Source organism: Agrilus planipennis, unplaced genomic scaffold (genome assembly GCF_000699045.2).
Source record: "Agrilus planipennis isolate EAB-ADULT unplaced genomic scaffold, Apla_2.0 scaffold15, whole genome shotgun sequence".
NCBI lineage: Eukaryota > Metazoa > Arthropoda > Insecta > Coleoptera > Buprestidae > Agrilus > Agrilus planipennis.
In genome coordinates this window covers 2092735-2115499 of record NW_020438871.1, presented here as the reverse complement: position 1 = coordinate 2115499, position 22765 = coordinate 2092735, and the positions used below count along the sequence as shown (strand labels likewise).

Below are 22765 nucleotides of genomic sequence, written 5' to 3'. Positions count from 1 at the left end.
GTCAATTTCTTTCTGGCTTGAACAGCATTTTTACCCTTTCTGTAGTAAAACAGTAAGATATGTCGAAAATGCTGCTTATCGCTCTCCATATTTAAAAGGGCACCAACCAAAAACTACTGGGTAGAATTAATCGGAATTTGTCACACACAAGCCTTGCTATATGAGCTCTCAAAGCATATAAAAATTATACGGCTTAAATATGAAGTTGGGTGCAAAAGAAATACAATTAAATCCTCTGTCGGGAAAAAACCAAATGACTTTCCGAACAAACCTATAGATTTAAAAGATGTGTTGCATCACGTCGCTTACTTTACGGTGAGGTGAGTTAGGGTGGTGAGGCGGCTGGCTGTTTTCATTGATGGTACTATAATTTCATCATTTAATTTATATCTGTATTACTGACCTAAATAGCTAATTGGAACTCGAATAGACTATCCCTATGTTTTAAATGCAATTGTTCAATAATTTTACGGTATCTGTAGGTGTATGGAATAGAAAATTAAGTATTTATTTACTCCACAATTGCATTAGATAAGCGAGTTACTATTGGCAAGCACTCACCAATGTGAATGTTTAATGCCAATAATGGCAAAATGCTTGGCATAACACATACAAATCAATCATTAACTGCATTTAGACGGGACATCGTAACTTTATTTCTTATTCATGAAAGACACCGATGATTATGACCCTGTTATGTTGAGGGTAGTCTATAATTATGTAACTTGTAAATTTTACATGCAGATAATGTTCGTTAGGTACTTCGTTGTTGCACGGTATAGTCCAAATATTATTTATGTCAATTTCTGTTTTGTTTGAACAAAAACTTACCTCTTTCTGCACTGCGATTCTCCGTGAGTATAATGTCGCTGAAGGTTTTATTTGAGAAAGAAAAACAGTCGAACAGCCGGGTGTAACAAGTTCGACGATAATTAAATTCCATCGTTTTTTAATCTAGAAAAACGTATGTAAAGAAAAAATTTTAGGATTTTAGGGTCAAAAGATATAAGATATAATGACTGTTTATGTTAACGTTTTATTTTATAATCAAGTTACAGAAATTATTCTTATTTTCTTACACGTTTTAAAATTTTTTAAACATATGTAAACCAGTTTAAACTATACAAATTAACAATTAGATACACCTATTATACGACTTACACTAGAAAATTTTTAGCAGTAAGACAGCAACGTTGTCATTTAATTGGTAACTCATTTTAAACTAGTTTCTGGAATGTATTTTTTATTATCTATAGTGATTCTGCTAAAAATTTTCTAGAAAAAGGAATAGATTCTGTGCTAAAAACCTAAACATTATTTTACTTTAAATTAATTTGGCACTTTTTGAAATGAAATGTTTCGAATTTGAATAATATTGCTAAATATAATATATACATAGTTCGACTACCTTTTTTCATGATTTTAACCGGTACGGAAATTAAACAATATTTCATCAAAATTTAACTACAAGGGGTAGTGGATGAAAGAAATTGTAACAAGAAGTATACGTTTCACAAGCAGCACATTACGATATGTTTACAGGTTTACGAATAGATTGTAAAGACTACAGTGATGATAAACAAAATGAATTATACCCCTCGTATTTAGAATACTTTAATTAATTCTATTATTATTGTTAGTAATATGTATGCGTTTTTTATCAATAAAATACCTAATTATTTCGTAGGGAGGGTAAGTACTCTACTAATCTAAAAGCGAGACTCAGCCTGGTTATTGTGTTAGTAGTCAACACATTTAAAAACTCACGTCTGATGTGAGGATTATCAACGCGAGACTTAGGCTTAGTTACTCTCGCGTTGATGCTAGTCTCACATTGATAATGCCCACATTTGAAGAGGGCGATACAGTTTTTCGCTGTGAAGTGTTAGTGGTCAATACGTCTCAAAGCAGGTACGTGTTTCGCTCACTTCTGATGTAGGGATTATCAACGCGAGACTTATGATTAGTTACTCTCGCGTTGATGCTAGTCTTACATTGATAATGCCTGCATTTGAAGAGGGCGAAGTATGTTAGCAGTAACATTTTTCAAAGCGTTTCATCCAGTTCTCATGCGAGACTTTCGCATCGATAATAATGTCCATATTGGAAGTGCATGAAACACGTATGTATTTGCTGTGAAAAGTGTTAGTGAAAACTTGTCAGAGTCTCTTTTTTAGTTTGTTATTCATTTTCCACAGTCTCCATTTTCTATTCAGTACTGTACCGACCTACTGCTAAGAAGAAGTAAAAGAAATTTTAATTGGGGTTGTTTTAATCGGGTGAAAAACCTGTGTTCAAGAATTAATCAAAGTAGTCACTGTCACCTATACCTATAATAAAGCTTACAGATGGAAAATTATCTACTTATCAGGCTATTACATTATTTCTAACGAAGTGAGAAATGATATTATATAAATAACGTATTTCCGATATTTTTTTATCACATCAAATACAAAAATTGTGGAACAATTTTTGCTCAGTTTGCATTGTGCAATTTCATTTCAAATATACATATATTAACATTATTAGTTTTTATTAACTAGAAACGTGTTTGGTAAATGTAGATATATTAGATTAGTCGAGTTTGCTCATTTTTTGGAAATCCAAAGAATGGAACATGTTGATAATGTAGTTTTAAAATTTGGCCCGGATAATATATGTATGCAGTCCCTATTTAAGCGCTCTTTTCCCATTCCGTGTTATTGTTTGAACAAATTCCGTAGTTACTAAATTAAAAAGAAACATTTACTTCTAATGTGTGAATGTATCTAGGTTCGCAAATGTGGAGAAATTTCGTATATACTTGGTCGTTTCTTTCAACTTATTTTCCACTTCGTCTATTTCCTGCAAGCATTTGTTAGTACGTTGTATTAGGGTTTGTTGCGGAAATTCGTATCTATAGTTTTAAGAAAAGCCAGTGTTTTTTTCTTTTTTGATTTCCCGAGCATTTGATTTTTTTTTTTGGACTTAGACTATGATTTCGATATACTGATATGTGTAGCAGGAGGGATTTGAAACTTAAATTTCGCAAATTCCATGCAAGTTAGTTAAATTTACCTACTGATATCTATAGAACAAACAGGGAAGGTTCTTCTTCTCGGTGGAGTGGCAGGTATATATATATACCTATTCTAGTAACGTAATTGTTTTCGACAACCAAAAAAAAAAGACTGGAGCAGTCTTTTGCAAAAAATTTTTCGAAACATGAGGATTTTTATACAAACAATCTACTTTTATATTATTAACTTATCATCACATATTTATAAAAATATTTTTTGCTTAGGGTTGTACAAGCATTCCTGTTAAATAGACCTGTGCAGTCAGAACGACCGCTGAAGTAGACCATTTAAATCTTTGGATACAACCTGTAACAAAAAGAAAAACGAAATTGATGGTATTTTACAGCTGAGATTGTTTTTCCGGGATTTATTATGGGCTGATAGAAAACCTAGAATTATCGGGGATTGTATGAATTAATTATGTTGATATTTTTTTTGTTTCGGTGATATTTATTTATATTATTTGGAGCGCGGCGCTGTACGGGTGTGAAACATGAACGGTGAGCTCGGCGGAAAAGAAAAGGTTAGAAGCGTTCATAATGTGGTGTTACCGGCGAATGATGAGGATATCGTTGATAGAGAAGGTTAGAAATGAGAAGGTATTAGAAAGAATAGGAGAACAGAGGACTCTATTGAAGTTAATAAAAAATAGGCTAGATAGGTTGGTAGGACATCTTTTCAGGCATGAAGGTCTAATCAGAGACGTATTAGAGGCAGAAACAGGAGTTAAGAGGAGTAGAGGTAAACTTAGTTAAGAATTTGGGATGTTCTAGTTTTAGGGAAATGCGAAGATTAGCTTAGGATAGGGAGGAGTGGAGGAGCGTGACCAACCAGTTTTAGGACTGACAACCTTATGACTCATTTAAGTTCTTTTCGACTGAAAATTACGCTTGCAATTTGAGAACGAGATGCAGATGTTTGGGAATAATGTACAGGACACATCAGAATATCTTTTTCTACACTATCGAGTAATCAAATAACAATTTCAAAGCAAAATTCCGACTGAAAACGAGATACCTTGTTTATATTCCTCTACGTCCTAATTGGTAGGTTTGTTGAACTCATGACCGCTGACCGCATCGCTAAATAGGTGACATTTTCCCTCTATTTATTGCAGCGGTCATAAACAACGTTGTGATAATCGGAAACTTGGCTACATTTCAAGAATATCACCCATGTTACAGAATTCGCTTACCTTGTTAAACCCTTTAAATTACTACTACATTAATTACGTTACTATTACTAATTCTAAGTTAGATTATATGAAAGTATTAGTTGAATCAATTGTTTATTTCCTTGCTTATCATTGTGATTTTGCCTTAAATGTGTAAGTGTATTGTTATAGTTATAATAATTTTTGTTTGGAATATTATTTATAGATGGCGATCTACTGTCAGTAAGAAGTTTATTTCTTCATGATTAGTTTTTAAACACACTTTGCAGGTGGTTGTAGTTATTGCTGAATCTCGTGTGGTCAAACGTTTGTTATACATATTAGGTTGGTTTAATATTAAGTAACTGATTAACTATTCGCGTATTTAATGCTTTTACTCATGTTTCATTACATATTTATTACGGTAAAGTGCAAGTAGAATAACGGTCCATCGTAATCAACGGTTTTTTGAGTGTGTAAAATATTAAAATGCTGCAAGAAGATTGAAATCGGGATTAGATGCACATTGGTATATGTGCATGTGCATATCTACCATGATAGATTAAACGCCATGTTCGGCTTTTTGCGTAGGTACATTAGTAATTTAATTTTTAATAACTTTAAAAAAGAAGCGGTTTTATCAAGAAGGTGCACAGCTATAAATTAGCGTATCCTAACTAATATTTTCATTGCGAATGTTTATTACCATTTCACCCTTGAACTACCCGGCCAATCATCATGAAATTTTGTACATATATTGCTAAGGGTATAGAAAGGAACATAGGGTACCTTTTATCCAGAAAAAATAACGTTCCCGAGGGATACAAACATTAGTTGTATATGGTCGTTGATGCCCGCTGCAGTTCTTACTTGGCATCTCTTTTTCTATTTTTACGATATTCCCTACATCTGCTGTGAGTAAAAGTAGGCGTTCTGTCAGCAACCGCTCCAGTCTCATTAGTAAGTTGAAAGAAGAACTATCCGAACTATAAATGGGTATTATCAATAGTTGTTAGCGAGAGGGTACGGTATGAGAAGGTAAAGAGGGTAGTATCAAGATTTGGGGAGGAGACGGGAATGTGTATGTAGTAAGGTGGCAGTAGTAGGTGTATAGTTCAATTAAGTTAGCTTTGGACCCCGATAATTACTGATGACCTAGTCGGTTGTCGGATGTTTTAGTAGCCAAAGTAAATTGACCGTTAAATTAGTGTGTTAATAGCTTAGTGATCGTGTTCTACACCTCAGGTAGACGTCCGGAGCCGCAATACTCTCCGGTGGAATCTACTTTTGCGTTGCGTACTCTACACAAGATTGGGGCAATTAATCTGAACGGCACTCGTTTAGCCACTCGGTTTGAATGTAATGACTGAAATGCGTCCCCTGTGTTCCATCGTTCATTGCACGAAAGCCTCTTTGCTGTACGCCCGATGCACTAATCCCACCTGTAACGAGTGCACCGAGCTACATATATTGTATAATTAAAATTTACTGAACACAAAAATAAATTCGACTTTCAACTTGTTTAGTAGATACCTACCCCCGTCATTATTTAATTTATTCTGTTTCACATTTTTTGTTTGTTTGCTATCTACAACATGCGCGCTACCTAACGAATGACCTATGAATAATTATTTAAACTTATACTCCCAGTGGTATCAATTTTGTAAAATTTTTATTTGAAACGTTAAATATTATTTTAATTGGACGAGTGGGTGCTATTTAGTAATATTGTATTATTGTAGATTATTTATAGATATGTAATGAGTTATGATAAAAAATAATGAAATTAATCAATAGCAATCGCATCAAGAAAGGTGTTGCAGTTGTTTTGTACGGTTAAATATTCGTTGGTGATAGAAAATAGTAGGAAAACCAGCTGTGTGGTGTCGTGAATCACCTTGTGGTTTCTTGCTGTCACACGTATCTATTAGAATCCCTCGCTATATTTTGCCTTAGGGCTTTAATAAACCATAAAATGTACTTAAATATGGGTATTAAAATTTATTTCTTACTAGGTTTTATCCGCGGCTTCGTTCGCCTTGATGTCCTAAATACCTGTTAATAATCATCAATGACTATATAAAAGTAATTTTCCTATCCCTTGGGAACAGTATTGCTTCTCTGGTTAAAAGGTACCCTATGTCCTTTTTTGTAGCTCTGACAATGTGTATACAAAATTTGATGATAGGTTACCCGCGGTTTCGCTCAGGATGATGTCCGAAATCTGTGTTAATAATCATCAACGACCATATAAAACTAACTTTCTTATCCCTTGGGAACGGTATTATTTTTCTGGTTGAAAGGTACCCCATGTCCTTTTTTGTAGCTCTAACAATGTGTATACAAAATTACATGATAGGTTTTAGCCGCGGTTTCGCTTACGTTGATGCCCTAAATACGTGTTAAAGACTAAATATTCTATTTTTCGTGAACAGTATTTTTTTTTTTTTTGATAAACGGTTCCCTATGTCCTTTTCTGTAGTGGTTACGATATATTCTTGGTATATTTATTTGCATGCACCGGTGCTTCTTTGTTTTTTGGCAATTTTCATTTGTGAGGGGTTCGGGTTGAAATGCATAAATTTCATAACACACGATGCCCGTTACGATTGCTTTCTTTTTGTGCCTGTTTACAATTTCAGCGGCGGAAATGTGGTAAAGAAATAAAGATGTGCGGTTTTGTTGTTTCTAACGCTCAGTTTTATGAATATGGATATCGTTTAAGGGCTTCTGGAAACGGCGCGTATTATTCCATATCCCCGCAGGAAATACTTGCGCGAACTTTATAAATATGACTGTTAATTATATCGTAATTTGCTGCAACTTAATTCCTTTGCCGTGCTACTTCAACGAGTAGATCGTTCAAAACGCAAAAGTGATACTGAAAGACTCCAATTAGTGTACATCTTCGTTACAATGTACTTATCTACTGTAACTTAGCAGTTATGGCGACGACGCCATCTGATCTTTTACGGAAAATATATTGACATTTCATCACTTTTCCATTTCCCGACGATATGTTTGTTTAATAGTTATATTCTAGGCAGGGGCGGTTCGAGGCATCGGTCATTTATGATTTTCAATAAAAAAATAGTGATGTCCACTCGTCAAAAGAACTGAATTGAACTGAAGTGCATTCAGTACTTAAGTACCTACCTAAATAGGATTAAATTTCAGTGCATTAAAGTGTCCACTAAAGTGGTGATGGTGATTATAAGGTGAATAAAATTTTTTAAAACAAGTACCTGATCCCTGAGGACCGGGCTGTGGTATAGGCCCTTGGCCTGGAACGAGATTGTAGTCATCGTCGTTTTCAGGTTGGATGTCACGCACATTTGAGGATGACACCATGACCACTTTAGGGGCTTCTTCCAGGCCACTTGGCCGGCTGACATTACGCTTTCCAACGCCTGTAACGATAATAGTATTGATGTGATAACAAACATTTACTCATTTTCGGTGTTGTTATTAGATAGAACTTGGGCGAGATTACCGATTGAACTTACGCCAGAAGATCGTAATTTCGTAACTAATAGCTGGGGCCATTTCTAGGGCAAACAATATTATAAAGAGGCACTTGTTTCATATCTATAATCTATTTTGTCTTAAATTGTTGATTATTATAATTATTACCTATTGCAGTTGAAGTTTTCAAATGTAATTTATAATTGTAAGTGTAAGAATAATCAATACTCGTAAATAAAACTTACTTCGACGACGTTGCAGTAAATTAAATACATCGATAGAAGTTAGTTATGTAGTTACAGGAAGTGTCATAAGATCATGGAAATGGGTCAAACCAATTAAGAAATAAAAAAGGAATCCGAATTAAAGCTTGATTAATAGAAATGAAATGAGATTCTAATTAAAAGCTAAAAGAAGTAAATTTACGTTTAGAGGAAATTCATCAATTGAGGAAAAGCAACTAGGAGATTTTCAACAGTGTCTACGCAATCGGTACTTTCTAGGAATAAATTTGCAAAAAGGCGTAGATTGGAATATTATAATATTTAAAGTTGCACTATGTCAGAAGTCAGAATACGGTACGTCACTGTTCTTGTAAGATCCTAATATCTGTTCAATTGCTGGACTTGACGTGGTGAACAAAACCTAAATTAGGACTGAATACAACCCTTGAAGATAGCTACATGAGACCTAGTTAAAATGCATGGAGAGATTATCAGCGTAAATGAGACCGGAAGTGAAACACTTCTACGTGTCATACTTCTCCCCAGTATAATGGATGCCTTTTAGAATAAGGAATTGATCCTGTATTAAACCGCCAAGGATTAAACTTGAACATTTTTGGTATTAAAATAATCTGTATTCTGTCGAAACTACCAGACGCGGATCGCGATTTCGATCTTTTTGGATCTCATCAGCGCGTCGCAGGCAGCTGCGACAGAACACAGACCAACCTTTACCTGCTGTCTTAACAGCATCGTGCCACAGATGGCGTTTACTGCGCCATTTGTAGTATTTTCTAAAACGCATTTTTGGTATTGTTGACGTTTTTTGAGATTATGTCTTCAGTGTATTTACTAGATGCATTGCTGAAAAGAAATTTACGATCACTTAATTGAAATAAATTGGATTTGAACGGACCGAACTAGTAGATGTGATACAGTTGTTATGTAAAGGAAGTGACGATAAGAAATTAGAACATTTGTATTCACTAAGTGTCTTCGTTATTACATGGGACAGTTGCTCGATGGTAGTTATTTACGTAGTGGGATTCTATTGTCTTGCAAAGTGCGCGGGACAGTTTTCCAATTATGTAATAATAAATTGCCTTATTCTGTCTACTACTCTCTAGTGATATTTTTGTAAGCTGCAGCACAGGTATCTACCTTCGCAATTTTTTCCATTAAAACTTTCGGTTAAAGCATTAGAAACTTCGAAGTGAATTCAATTTGTATTAGATTGAGAGATTATATTGGTTGAACACTCACTGCATCCTGAATGCCAACATATTTCTGTTGCATCATGCAGTATGCAGTCTTTTATTGTGGGATATGTCCTTAACCATTTGGTTGAACACGATAATAAATAAGGAAAAAGTAAGGAAATACACGAATACAAAGATAGCAGACGGAAAATTAGAAGAAGTAACTGATTTTCCGTATCTAATAGGAAGTCATCAGATAACTGGAAGGAGGTGTAGAGATATATAACAGAGGATAGCGCAGGGTCGAGTCGCCTTCAACAAAAAGAAAAGGTGTATGTTAGGACCTGTACGGGTGCGAAACATGGACAGTGAGCGCGGCGGAAAAGAAAAGGTTAGAAGCGTTCGAAATATTACAAGCGAATGATGAGGATACCGTGGACAGAGAAGGTTAGAAATGAAGAGATATTAGAATGAATAGGAGAATAGAGGACCCTATGGAAGTCAATATAAGAAATAGGCAAGATGGGTTGATAGGACACTTACTCAAGCTGGTAGGACACGTTCCCAAGCATGAAGGACTAGTTAGAGACAGATTAGAAGGAGAAATACGCGGAAAGAGTGGAGGTGCGTGTCCAGTCAGTCTTCGGATTGACGACCTTATAATGATGAGGTTGGTAGGTCACCTTCTTAGGCATGAAGAGTTAGTTACAGAGTTTATTAGAAGTAGAAACAGGAGTTAAGAGGAGTAGAGAGACCTATATTAGATTACTGTTTAGAAATTATTAAGGATATGAATATTCTAGTTTTAGGGAAATGCGAAGATTAGCTTAGGATAGGAAAGAGTGGAGGTGCGTGTCCAACCAGTCTTAGGATTGACGATCTTACGATGATGACCGTAGCAACATTTTAATAGTTAGTTTTGTATGGAATGTGTTTTTCATTTGTTTATTGTTGTAATGAAAATTGTGTAGTTTTATGTGAGGATTTGGTAGATAGGTAGGTATATATACGTAACTTTGGAAAATAATGTGGGTGACTTGGTTGTCAAATAGGTTTCTTGTCTAGTTGTAGCCTTTTGTTAGCGATAATGTACAAATGGTTGCTGTATATGGAATTTTAAGCAGGAGATAAGTGCAAACTTCTAAATAGTCTGGAGACGCCCGTCTGGTAGCACGAAGTCCCTTATTCTCATCCCCGTCCATCTTCCGTGTCTTATGGTGGCTCCTTCTGTTGCGCCTTGTAATCGATGCTCGTATCGTTGCTACTAGAACGTGCTCTTTCAGTTCGTGTCAGTAAACAAGGAAGGGTCTGAATGGGACATTTGACGGCCCCGTGGCCTTCATTAAGGTTTTTGCGTGATTTTAACAAGGGCTCGCGCCCTCTCACCAACGTTTTCCCATTAACTCAAGATTAATGTTCTTAGGTCGGAACATCTAATTCAGTTACGTCATAAATTTGCCCTTCACAATGAACTAAACAATGCAAAGGTGCTGCGACTGTTTGCTGTCCCTATTCACTCGACTTTATTTCGAATGGCATAAAGGGAGAGAAAAAAGATAAAAAAAAACTCCCATTCTTATTCTCAAGACCTGAACAATTCAAACTGAAAATGGATTACGGCTACTCACAACTCGTTTGCTTATACATTTGTCGTTACCATAACTGAGTTTAGCTTTGATGACTCTCCTTGATTATTTGATGGCCCTTTCGTACAGCTACCTACACTAGAATTTAAACAGCTACCAGTGGCGTTTCATAAGATCGTTTTCTCGTAATTTCATGACGAATTAAATCTGTACATATGTCATAGACAACGTTAGTATATAGCGATTATATTTACATATTAGCTGGATATAATGTAGGTGCATATATGTAGAGAATGTAATATATTAATCACTTTTGATTACATTTTTAGTAACCGTAGGATCATAACGTAATGGTAAGAAAAGACAAAACTTACACAGTAGTGTTAAGTTAAGAAAAACTGTTAAAAAAGTGTTTATTTTAATTTTATATACCCCTGTAGTATAAATTTTATTACTTAATCTAACTTTTACTAGATATTGTGTCAAATCAATGATGAATAATTTCTAATATTCTCATCTCCCCTAATATAATTGCTTGTGTCTGATTTTTATTTTATTCGCTTTTTAATAGTTTCTTATTAGCAAATGCTACAAGCAATAGATTAATTAGAACGTAAAATTGCTTTTTAATTGATTTCGGTAATTTTTAGCTTCATTACCGTTAATTAATTTTGCAGTTGATTTATCGACAAGAATTTAAATTGGCGCATTATTATTATTATTAGATATTATTAAAAACTGTACATTGATAAATTAAAGTATGAAATACTGCGTTGTCAAATAAATAGAATTGTAATTTGTAAATTACATTTTAAAAGCCTAGGGGAAAATGGAAAATATAGAAGATGAAGATTATTAAATTTTCTTGTAGATAGGTAGGTAGGTATGTATAAAAATATACAGCCTGACGTTTGGAAAATAAGTTGTTTTAAGTTTCTTCCTGATGTTGTGACAGACTGTCACCTACTATTGTGTTGTAGGTAATTTTGCAGTGTGGCACGTTCTAACATAATTTTCCTTAGTGCACCTACCTATAGCCGTCCTGACAAAAAGCCTTTCAACTTATGTACAAACGTCTACATCTATACATTTAAGCAAGCAACAACACTATTACTAAAATTGTATATATAATATTCTTCCGAATTTTCCACATTAAATTGCCAAATTTAAAGCAACAGGCAGCACTAAGTCTGAAATCGCAATCGACGTTTGGGACTGATCAAGAACTTAATGTTATTTATTACCTAATTTTAATTATCACCAATAATTTTTAAATATTTTTGAGTGTTCGTAAAACCAGAAAAAGAGGTTTTTCTATACGCTAGTCTGCATTTCATTTTTAAATTAACCAAGATTAGTAATTGTTGTAAAGGATTAGAATATAAATGTCCGCTGGTACAATACGTACTTATGGAAAAAGAAATTAAATAAAAACTACTTACTGGTGTCTTTAGTTGAGCTACTTTTCATTTCTGTTGCTCTGGGAGGGGTAGATGTTACGGGCATTTCTAAAATTGAATGATAAACATATGTAATTAGTGCATTATTCCATAGGATTTATTTGTTGTTACTTACCATAGAGCCTTATTGATCCTTCCGTTTCTCCTAGGGAGTTTTTCGAAATACACCGATAATTCCCAAAGTCATCTTTTTGTAGATTCCGCACCGTCAGTTTCATGTAAGTTCGGTAACTATTTTCCGTGGTTTCAGTTCCATATTTTTTGGTCGGTAATAACATTAGGTTGTTGTACACCCAATAGCTAATTGCTCGTGGATACGCCTCGGTATGACAATCAATAGTTACATCTTTACCAGCCGGCGCTCCAACTAATTGATTCGGGACCCAAATCATTGGAGGAACTGCAAAAATGGGATACTTAATATTTGTTTAATTTGGAGATTTATTTCGTGTACATCGAGTCTCTCTGGTGCCGCTGAGAGAGACTGTCGAGAGACTCGAATCTCTCAATAAGTGGTGTCTCGATAGACATGCTGGTTAAAATTTTCTAACTTCAACATGTTTCAGAGATCCCAGTCTTTCTACGAGAGACCCGAGTCTCTCAGTTTTTCACTTTTATTCATTCAGTCTCTCTGTGAGATACTCGAATCTCTGAATTAACAATTTGATCGTTCGAGTCTCTCACACAGAGACTGAGAGATCCATAAAAACACCTAAGCAATAACTGAGAGAGATGCTGAAAGACTCTGAAAGATTCTGAGGGACTGAAAATTTTTGTCTAGGGTATAGACATACGTAATTTAATCTAATGTAGATTCAATATGTTTTGTTTTTATAGGAAACTCTTATGGTGATGAAAAATGTTAGTTAGACATAGTTACATGTAGGCCTGAAAGTTCAACGGCATCGAATGAACTTTGGTAAATGTTTTGCAAAGAGTTTCTTTGTCTTTAATTCCATTTCATTGTCAGTCTGACAGATGCTTTTGAACTAACCTTTGAAAAATAATTAAAATGACTCTTTATAAAATTTTTCGTGTGATCCGTTTTTCGTGTGACTAAAGAAATAAATAAAAAAAGATCGAGCTGTGAAATCTTCCTAAATTGTCGCGCCCTGTCCCTTTCCGAGAATGATCCAGACATTCTTATTAAAAGTGTTCTTTGTAAGTTTTTTTTCGGATGTACCAAACTGGGAGTAAGGAAATTCCTTTCGGTTAAGAACAAACGGTTCTTTATATACGTCCGGATACTTAAAATTGATCACCACCCTGGCATCAAAGAAGCAAAATGGAGTGGTTCAAACTAAAATGAAAGAATAGCGGCAAAGTTTCTTGCTATTCGTAATATAAGTTATTATTATCATCGATCCAACAAGACAAAGGACACCGATTCGTAGTGCAAATAGCGGGCTGGAGGATTGGCCATCGCAATTTTTCATTCTTTAAACCTATTGGAACTAGGACAACATATCTACTGGAAACTTACAAGAAGAACAAAGCTCATACGTTACAACACGTCATCACCTCTTGTTGATGTCCTAAATACGTCGCAATGATCGTCGACGACTAAATAAAACTAATTTTTCTATCCCTGGGGAACAGCATTTTTTTCGGGATAAAAGGTACCCTAGTCCTTTTCTGTAGCGTAGTTAGGTGCTTATCTACAAACGTAGATATTTTCCCATTGTTGTGAGTGAAAAAATCGTTTAGTTTTGAATCAAAGGCTTCACTGATAACGCTGTGTTTATTCTATAAATATATTACTTTGTCGGCACAACTGCTTAATTAATCGGCGCACATCATTAACAGACAATTTCTCCAATAATCACTACCATACATGTTGTACATTAGAACAACAATTGGTCATTAGGGCCCTACAAGTGCTTAAAGAGACATCGACAATATTGTAAGCATAATTTATTGATGGGAAGTTTGCAAACTGGTTCTACGATGGGAACGTTGGTATAGAATTTGACCCATTACCTAATCTAATATTAACAATTTTTGATTAAAGTTATTCAAAATCTAGGGTTTCTATTAAAATTACTGAAATGACTTGAGAAGTCATACAGTTATAAGAGTAGGGCTCGTGAAAGGGCTGCTAGCGTGAGAGAGAACGCTGTCGATAGGCCCCCTGCCTGTTGTCCTTCTGTAGTTAGACAAGTTGGAATAACCTATCTGCGCATGCTTGGCTTATTAGAGGAGGGTAGACACAAGGGGTTTCTATGCAGCGTTCTATCTCACTTCTATAATCACAGCTACAAGTAGACCGAGAGGCATGGCCTAGAGGTTTAGACCACTGCTTAGCATTCGGGAGTACGCTGGTTCGATTCCGGGTCCGTCTACCTTGGTTTAAGTTTTTCTGTGTTTTCTTTGGATCACTTAGAGGCAGTAATATTCCACAGATAATCTTTCATTCCCTTCTGACTTCGTTTCGTCTGTCTCATCTTTCTCACCCGAACCACCACCCACTCATTCTCACGATTCCTGAAAGGAGTCTGAAGTGGGTCTTCCGCCCTTGCTTCCGGCGTAGCCCGGAGGGACCATCTACACTTGATAGCAGTTGTTCAGTATGAGTTTTAAATGTAGAGTTGCTATATCCAGTAGGTAAGTTTGAGAAGGTAAAGACCATTGTAAAGTATTGGATTAAAGGGGGTTTATTTAGTAAAACAGTAGTTTGGATTATTTTAAACTGGCCGCGATGGTAGTAGAAGAAGAGTATGAGTTATAATATCAGAATTGTTGGACAGATGAAAGTGCGTTCGGGGTCAGTTTTCCATTGTAGGTCACTGATTCTGTATCATCAATTATTTGAGACTGTGTACTCAGTTTGGATGTTCGTTTTTGTGACCAAACAATGAACACATTTGTTATACTAGTTGCAGAAGGGAGAAGCAGTGTCTATTGTAGTTTAATATAGATTCCGAGATAATCAAAGAGCTACCTGGCGCGATAATATTGCATTATATTGGACCGTTAACGAGTATCATTAAAGGCATGTATTGTTTTGAATTAGCTGCACATTTTTAATGCATTGAAATTGACCTATTGTTATGGCTGATCCTATTAATTTGTCTCCCTTCAATCGACGTGATAGACGAAATTACCTGGACCGCCGCTCTTTCGCTTCAACGCTTTTATTAAACAATTGTTTAGCACGGGACAAATTTTCAAACTAAATTTGAAAGCTTTCATCCTGAAATTTATACATTATTGTATGACCTAGTTTTCGATGTCATCGGTTTTGAAGTTCTCGAAATTTTTCGTTTTTTTTTTCCATTAGTTTTGCTGTCGTTGTTTTTATAAAAATCTTGAGTTTAATTAATATATTTTGTTATTGAGAATGAATTTTGTAAATCACTTTAAATTTGTGATATATATATATATAGATATATGTAAAATTGGGCTTTCAAAAATTCATACACCTACTAAAGATTTTTAGTTAGGTTAGATTAAATTCGTTAAAACAAAATATAAAAAAATGAAAATAATTTGTTGATAGATGTACGTATACACATACCTTATCAATTTATTTCAGGAAACTTTCTCTGGTTTCAATTTCAAAATTTTAAAAACTATAATATTTTCTCTAATTTGTCGTTAGACGAAAGTCAATTGTCATTTTTTTTGGCTTTGATCTCAAAGTATGTATGTTAAAGTTTTGGGTTTACGTAATTAGAAGTTAATAAAATAAATAAAAAGGCAAGATTTTGTAGGTGGAGGAAAACTCGTTTATAAAAGCACTTTTCAATGAACGTGGATACCGGATTGTTACATTTATAACTACTTAGCGATTTCAAAGGAAATATTTTCACATATTTAGGGAATTTTTCAGTTGGAAATGGATTTTTTAAATGACTTGTCCATTAAGAGACGTCGAACGAGCCAGATTTTTGGCGCTTCGAAAGCCAATTCAGTTTCACTTTATTTTTCACCGTCATTTTTCCCGGGCAGTTAAGTTATTTTATTAATGACGCTAATTATTTTTAGCGAACTTCCTGCAGTTCCGAGAGAATAAATCAAGTGCTAATATTTCAGACAGCAGCCGTTCAATTAAAAAATTGATATATTACACTTGCAACCCCTTTTTTTATGTCCGTCTGTGTGCGTACCTACATATATATCGCAGTGGCACGACACCAACTTTTCTGTATAGATGTCTTTCGTATGCACTCGTACATTCGCTACAGTCGTTAGATTTAGCATTGGTAGAGTTAGTTAAGAATCCCATGAACCGTAACACAGATACAGAACTCCTCCCTTTTGTTTATTTTGTCCTTCACTGTTAGAAGTTTATCTTGAGTTTTTGGTTAAATCACGAGGCACATTATGGGTAACAAGTAAGACAATAATTTCGTAATGAAGATTCATGATATTATTAACTATAGGGTTGTTCGGAAAGTCATTTCGTTTTTTTTCCGACAGAGGAATAAATTGTATTCTTTTGCACCCAACTTCACATTTAAGCCGTATAATTTTTATACGCTTTGAGAGCTCATATAGCAAGGCTTGTGTGTGAAAAATTCCAATTAATTCTACGCAGTAGTTTTTGGTTGGTGCCCTTTTAAATATGGAGAGCTAGAAGGAGCATTTTCGACATATCTTACTGTTTTACTACAGAAAGGCTAAAAATGCTGTTCAAGCCAGAAAGAAATTGACTGATGTGTATGGAGAAGGTGTGTTGACAGTAGGCCAGTGCCAGAACTGGTTCGCTAAATTTCGATCCGGCAATTTTGATGTCGAAGATGCACCACGTTCGGGAAGGCCTGTTGAAGCTGATAAAGACGCGATAAAGGCATTAGTTGATGTGAACCCATGTTCTCACAGAGAGAAATCTGTGTCGCCGCATTGACGTCTGCGATTCGCTTCTCAAACATCACGAAAATGATCCGTTTTTGAAGCGCATCATCACTGGGGACGAAAAATGGGTTGTATACAACAACGTCAAACGCAAGAGGTCATGGAGCAAAAAAGATGAACCGGCTCAAACCATTTCCAAAGCCGATACTCACCAAAAAAAAGGTGATGCTGTCTGTTTGGTGGGATTTTAAAGGAATCGTTTTTTTTGAGCTTTTACCGGATAACACAACGATTAATTCGGAAGTCTACTGTCATCAGCTGGACAAACTGAATGATGCACTTCAACAGAAAAGGTCAGAACTAATCAACAGGAAAGGTGTAGTGTTTCACCAAGACAACGCGAGACCTCACACAAGTTCGGTCACTCGCCAAAAGCTTTTACAGCTTGAATGGGATACAATGCTACACCCACCATATTCTCCAGACCTGACACCATCGGATTATTATTTGTTCCGGTCACTCCAAAATTTTTTAGACGGTAAAACCTTCACCTCAAATGAGGAGGTCAAAAACCTCCTCGATCAGTTTTTTGCCAGCAAAGACCAAAAATTTTATGAGCGTGGAATTATGCTACTACCAGAAAGATGGCAAAAGGTGTTGGACCAGAACGGTCAATATATAATTTAATAAAGTATTTGTTTATTATACGAAAACTGTCTTTCATTTCCACAAAAAAAACGAAATGACTTTCCGAACAACCCTATAACTATACTATCGAAGGTAAGTACGATTACTTTCTATTGTCTTTTTCATAGGCATTCTGCAGTTGAGTGCAGGGGGATAGCTATTGCACTGGCTTGTCTCTCTCTCTCTCTCATTTTGGCAGTGATTCATCCCCTTCACAGTAAGCGATCTCCAGTGGTATATTGCCAGAAGGTATCGGCGCTGCCGATGCTGTTTTTTTACTCTTTTCCGTTTGTTGTTTATTACAAGTCCACGTGCCCGACAGGAACAAATTTATACCATAACTATCGTAGATACGACAAATGTCATTCCAGAACGCTACATGACTAATTGGCACCGGATAAGTTACTGTTTAACTGGCGCAAAATTTAAGCTTTTATCACGTATGTTGAACGAATTTTTAGTCTTGAGTATATCTAGTTGGCAAACTTTCTGTTTTCTCGACGATTTATTTTATAAACTTTATGACGGTTATAATTTTTAAAACTAATAAATAGTTATCCTATAAACGCGTTGTCGTGCCTAATTTAGGGGTGGAGGTCGCCTGGGGGCGCCGAGTCCTAAGATGTATATTTTTTATTTATTTTAGTCAAGTGATTCCTTTTTTATTTTGTTAATTATTATCTCTTTTTACAATGCTTGTATTGTGAAACTTAGTTAATCGTTTCTTTTCCTTTATTTCAGACCTTCGAGCTTGACATACTGTGTGTGGTGAGTTTTTGACTTACAATTTTATCATTTTATTTGAATGATTAGGTTTCGTTTTTGAGACGAAAAACTTGATATTCCCTATTTTGGTAACTAAAAATTGTGGGACAATAAGGGAATACGATGCCATCAACGCACAACTGTTTTTGTGAATTGAAAATTTTAATTCAAATAAAGTTCTCGTCTAACTTAAATTTGAGTCTGCTCGAATTAATAATTGCTTTTTATGATACATAGCGATCGCTGGTTTCGATTAACATTTTGGACATATTATTTAATTTTCTCATTTCTCTTTACGGCATTTTGCTGAAATTGTAGTTTTATTGTAAATGTGTAACTAAGTAAATGCTTCACTATAAATTATAACCACGTATTTGTGGAAGTCTAGGTTTTGAGCGCTTTCATAGGTTGTATGAGAAAGGGAAATGAAGTAAGGGGATATTTTTTTGCTGTAGCTTAGATATGTTGGGGTGGAAATCGTTTTATCTCGATTGGTTTTATTTGAAGGATATCGAGTTGTACTAGTGTAAGGACGAAACTCAAATTGGAAGAATCGTGTAAGGAAGAATTGCCAAAAATGTAGTACTTTTTATTGAGATAATAACTTACAGTAAGTCATTCGATGACTTTGTATTTTTCTATTTGGATTCTATTCAGTATAGTAGCTTTTCGTTTTCAAAGAGCTAAAAAAAATTTTCTCAAGGAAGAATTTCATCGTTACCTACACTATAGATAACAATTTTATCCGGGAAAACCCCAAAAATACAGGACAAAGTTCTAAAATGCAATATAATTTGTCACTAATTTGTTACCGAATTCAACACTGCAGTTGATTATTGGAAAATTGACGAATACTACCCTAATATAAATGGTACTTTTACCCATCTTATTACTAGTCTATCCTAAAGTTGTCCAGAGAAAAACAACTGGTGACACCTTGGTGACTTGACTTTACATATAGTTTCTCAAAATACAAATGGCGTAGATAAATACTGCAAGGGCTATAATTTGTCGCTGCAAGATAGTCCTTTTACCCATTTTGTCGCGAGTCTAGCCCCTAGCTGATCACCGAAAAACGAAAAACTACACATAGGTGGTAGTTTTACTGATTTTGTCCAAGGTGACACTATACATTAAGAGCTTCTCAAAATAGAAATTGCGTAGAGAAATACTGCAAAAGCCTATAATTTGTCGCTGAAAGATGAAACTTTTACTTATTTTGTCGCTAGTTTGTCCCCCAATTGTCCAGCGAAAAACGACTTAAAGAGTCGCCAAGGTGGCGTTACACATAGCGTATCTGGGAATAGAAAATAGTTACTACGAGAGCTTTAATTTGTCGCTGCAAGATGGTCCTATTGTCCATTTTGTCGCGAGACCAGCCTCTACCTGATCACCGAAAAACTGACAATTACACGGAAATAGAAATATCGTAGAAAAATAAAGACAAATTAGCGACAAATTATGGTATTTATATGTAGTATTTTTCTACGTTACTTCTATTTTGAGATACGCGATGTGCAATGCTAGCTTTTTTGGCTATCCAATCGTTTTAGTTGATTTTCTCGAGGCTGGACTAGCTACAGAATGGGTAAGAATAGCATCTTTATCTTTCAGTGACAAATTGTAGGGCTTACAATGTTTTTCTGCTTTAATTTCGAGATATGCTATGTGTAGTACCAGTTTGATTTGAAGCGACAAATTTCTGGATTATGTAACAAGCTAGCGACAAATTATAGCGCATTTTAGAAATGAGAAATGCAACCTTTGTCGTGCTAGCTTGATATAAGTACGTGGATGAATGTTGTTTATTCAAACTGGACGTGTATCGAGTTACAATTTTGTTGGAGACTTTTCGGTAGATTCTATTGATTTGTGTCTGAAAATGTATTATCATACATTCGTAGAAATATTGATTTTAGGTATTTGTAGGGACAATGCGCCTATGAGGCGGAAGTAACAGATGATTTAGCGGTAAAAGTGCAGTCAAGAATGTCAATAGTAAACGCTGAAGGACTTGACTAGTTTCCGAAGCAAATTTTACGAGAATTCCTTCCGCATCTAGTGGAGAATTTTTATCTATTTTCCCTTTGTCACACGGTTCGCACTAACGTGTGACAGTTTCCTCTATATTTCTCCCAGTGTACCGTGTACACCCGGAATATATTATGAAATATGAGGAAATGTGATTTCATTTATCGCAGAAAATGGGCCGGTAGCTTTATTGAGTAAGCAGCGGTGCGTGTAGGGCGATAACAGGTTGACAATAACAAACCAAACAACGAAACTGAATTAAAGGACACTTACATTCAACATCCACGATTATTCGCTTGCTCACTGACGGTGGTATTCTATTTGAGGCAATGCATAAATACGCCCCCATCTCTGTTCTGCTGATACGGGTAATATTTAATTGCTCGCCTTCGTATTCCTTCACTGCAACAATAACAGAAAACTTCTCTCTCTCATCTAAATATTTACCTTTACGAAAACTCTAACCGTTATTAGGGTACTACACGAAATAACACATGTTGGTCATTCGTCAAATATTGTTGAAGGTTAACAACAAAGTTTTTGTGCTCGAGTTATGTTTCCGGGTTTTTTTTTGTAGATACTGTTCTGCGGAAAGTTCTCTTTTTGACGGAATTGGAAAGCAGCATTTATACATGTATAAATTCGATTTTGACGCCAACATGAGCCGGAAATTTTAATTTAGTTGAGAGAGATTGATCGAAATCGCTTTAAGTTTAAAGATTGGTTGATTATTCTAATAAAATACTTAATAATTTTTATATTTGTGCTGCTTTCCAAGTTTTCCAATATAACAATTCTCGGTGATACACGTGTATGTTCTACGAATGTAGAAAATGAGAGACACTATTTACAGAGACACGTGTTTCACCCACTTTAAATGGATCGTGGTAACGCGTTAATAAATGAATAAATAAATAAATAAACAAACCAAAAAGAGACCACAAAACTTGTTCAACATCAACACGAGATTGTCAGTCTCTCTTTGGTTTATTTAAATGTTTGTGGTTTTTCTTTTTGCGTCGACTAAACATTGTTTGCGTTCTATTTGGGTTTAATAAATATCGTTGTGGATGTTTTCTAGTTTGTGTTACTTGTGTAATTGAAATTGAAAACTCTAATTTACCTTTTCTTCTTCGATCTACACTTATTTCGGCTCTGTCCTCCCTTTTCCATTTAATCTTTGGCTCTGGGAAACCGTCTGCTTTACACACTAAACTAATATTTTGGTTTTCCCTTACAGCAACTGTTGATTGTGTGCTATGTGTGTCAAGAATTGTAGGGGGAACTGTAAAGAAAGTTAATTTTTAATACACACCTGGTAGATTTTACTTATAAAGTTATGATGTTAGTTAGGCCGTTATTAAAAAAAAAAACTGACGTTACATCAGAGTTGTCATTATAACCGAGTTCTTTTGTATTTTCGTCTTATCCTTTATGTTCCAACGGATACAATGATTTAATTGCATTCTTTTTATTCGTTTAATGAAGCATGATGCAACTAGGTAGTGAATGCTTATCACTAACTGTTGATTAAAGTCAAAATTCAAATTTATATGCATGGTGTAAGTAATCGGGTCGGCGCGAAATAAAATGTTGCTTGTTATACAGAGACCGCAGTTTTATACTAAACGGAGCTAGTTTGAAATGGTACAATTTATAGATTACACACGTGGAACAAGAGTAGTAGCGACTAGGCTAGGCGTCGGGACGCGTAGCGCCGGTTGTTGCTGAAATTCTCAGTTAAAGCTAACGAGTCGTTTTCGACGAGCAGAACATTAAAGCACACAATGTCACAATTTTATTGTGCAACGAGCAACAATTTTGTTTCGAATCGCGATACAAATTTATATTTCGTACTTATTGCCCTTTTTAACGTTTATTCGTTTGCCACTTGTTAAAAGCGTGATTGATACCACTCGGCTTTTTGCATACAGCTCTACATATGGGCGCCACCATATGGTTGCCTACCATGATATGATACGATACGTAGTAATTTATGGCAGTACTCGTCATGACTCTTCCAATTAAAATAGAAATTTTGTACGAACTCAACGTTTTACGTATCTTCATATCCAAACGAAAATGTTGCAGAATACAACTTCATTGTGTTTGTTGTTGATAGATGTCATATGTCGTTAAAGAATCCTACTAATTAACAGACATTTGTCTATTGGGATCCGTCAAATGGGAGGAGCCTAAAAACATGGCGCCGATTAGGGAAAATTTATCGTAGTTCCTATAGTGTACCGTGCAATTTCCAAGTTTTTAAATTACGATAAAATGATAAGTATTGACACAATATGTGATTGGGCTGACACAAAGCCTCGGAAAGGAAATTT

The 22765-nt window shown here is 35.2% G+C and overlaps 2 protein-coding genes across 6 annotated transcripts in view; both read right to left on the bottom strand.

Annotated features, from left to right (window-relative positions):
* Nucleotides 1–22765, bottom strand: part of LOC108737595 (nucleolysin TIA-1) — a 744862-nt gene that overhangs the window by 152407 nt on the left and 569690 nt on the right. The window lies entirely within an intron of this gene.
* LOC108737603 (lachesin) overlaps nt 1156–22765 on the bottom strand; it is a 32215-nt gene continuing 10605 nt past the window's right edge. The window contains exons 3-8 of the mRNA XM_018470544.2: nt 21550–21711; nt 20700–20828; nt 12262–12546; nt 12129–12194; nt 7458–7622; nt 1156–3365 (exon numbers count right to left, since the gene is read on the bottom strand). Coding sequence (XP_018326046.2) covers nt 3280–3365; nt 7458–7622; nt 12129–12194; nt 12262–12546; nt 20700–20828; nt 21550–21711 — 893 coding nt within the window. The 3' untranslated portion in view covers nt 1156–3279. The remainder of the gene's footprint in view (nt 3366–7457; nt 7623–12128; nt 12195–12261; nt 12547–20699; nt 20829–21549; nt 21712–22765) is intronic.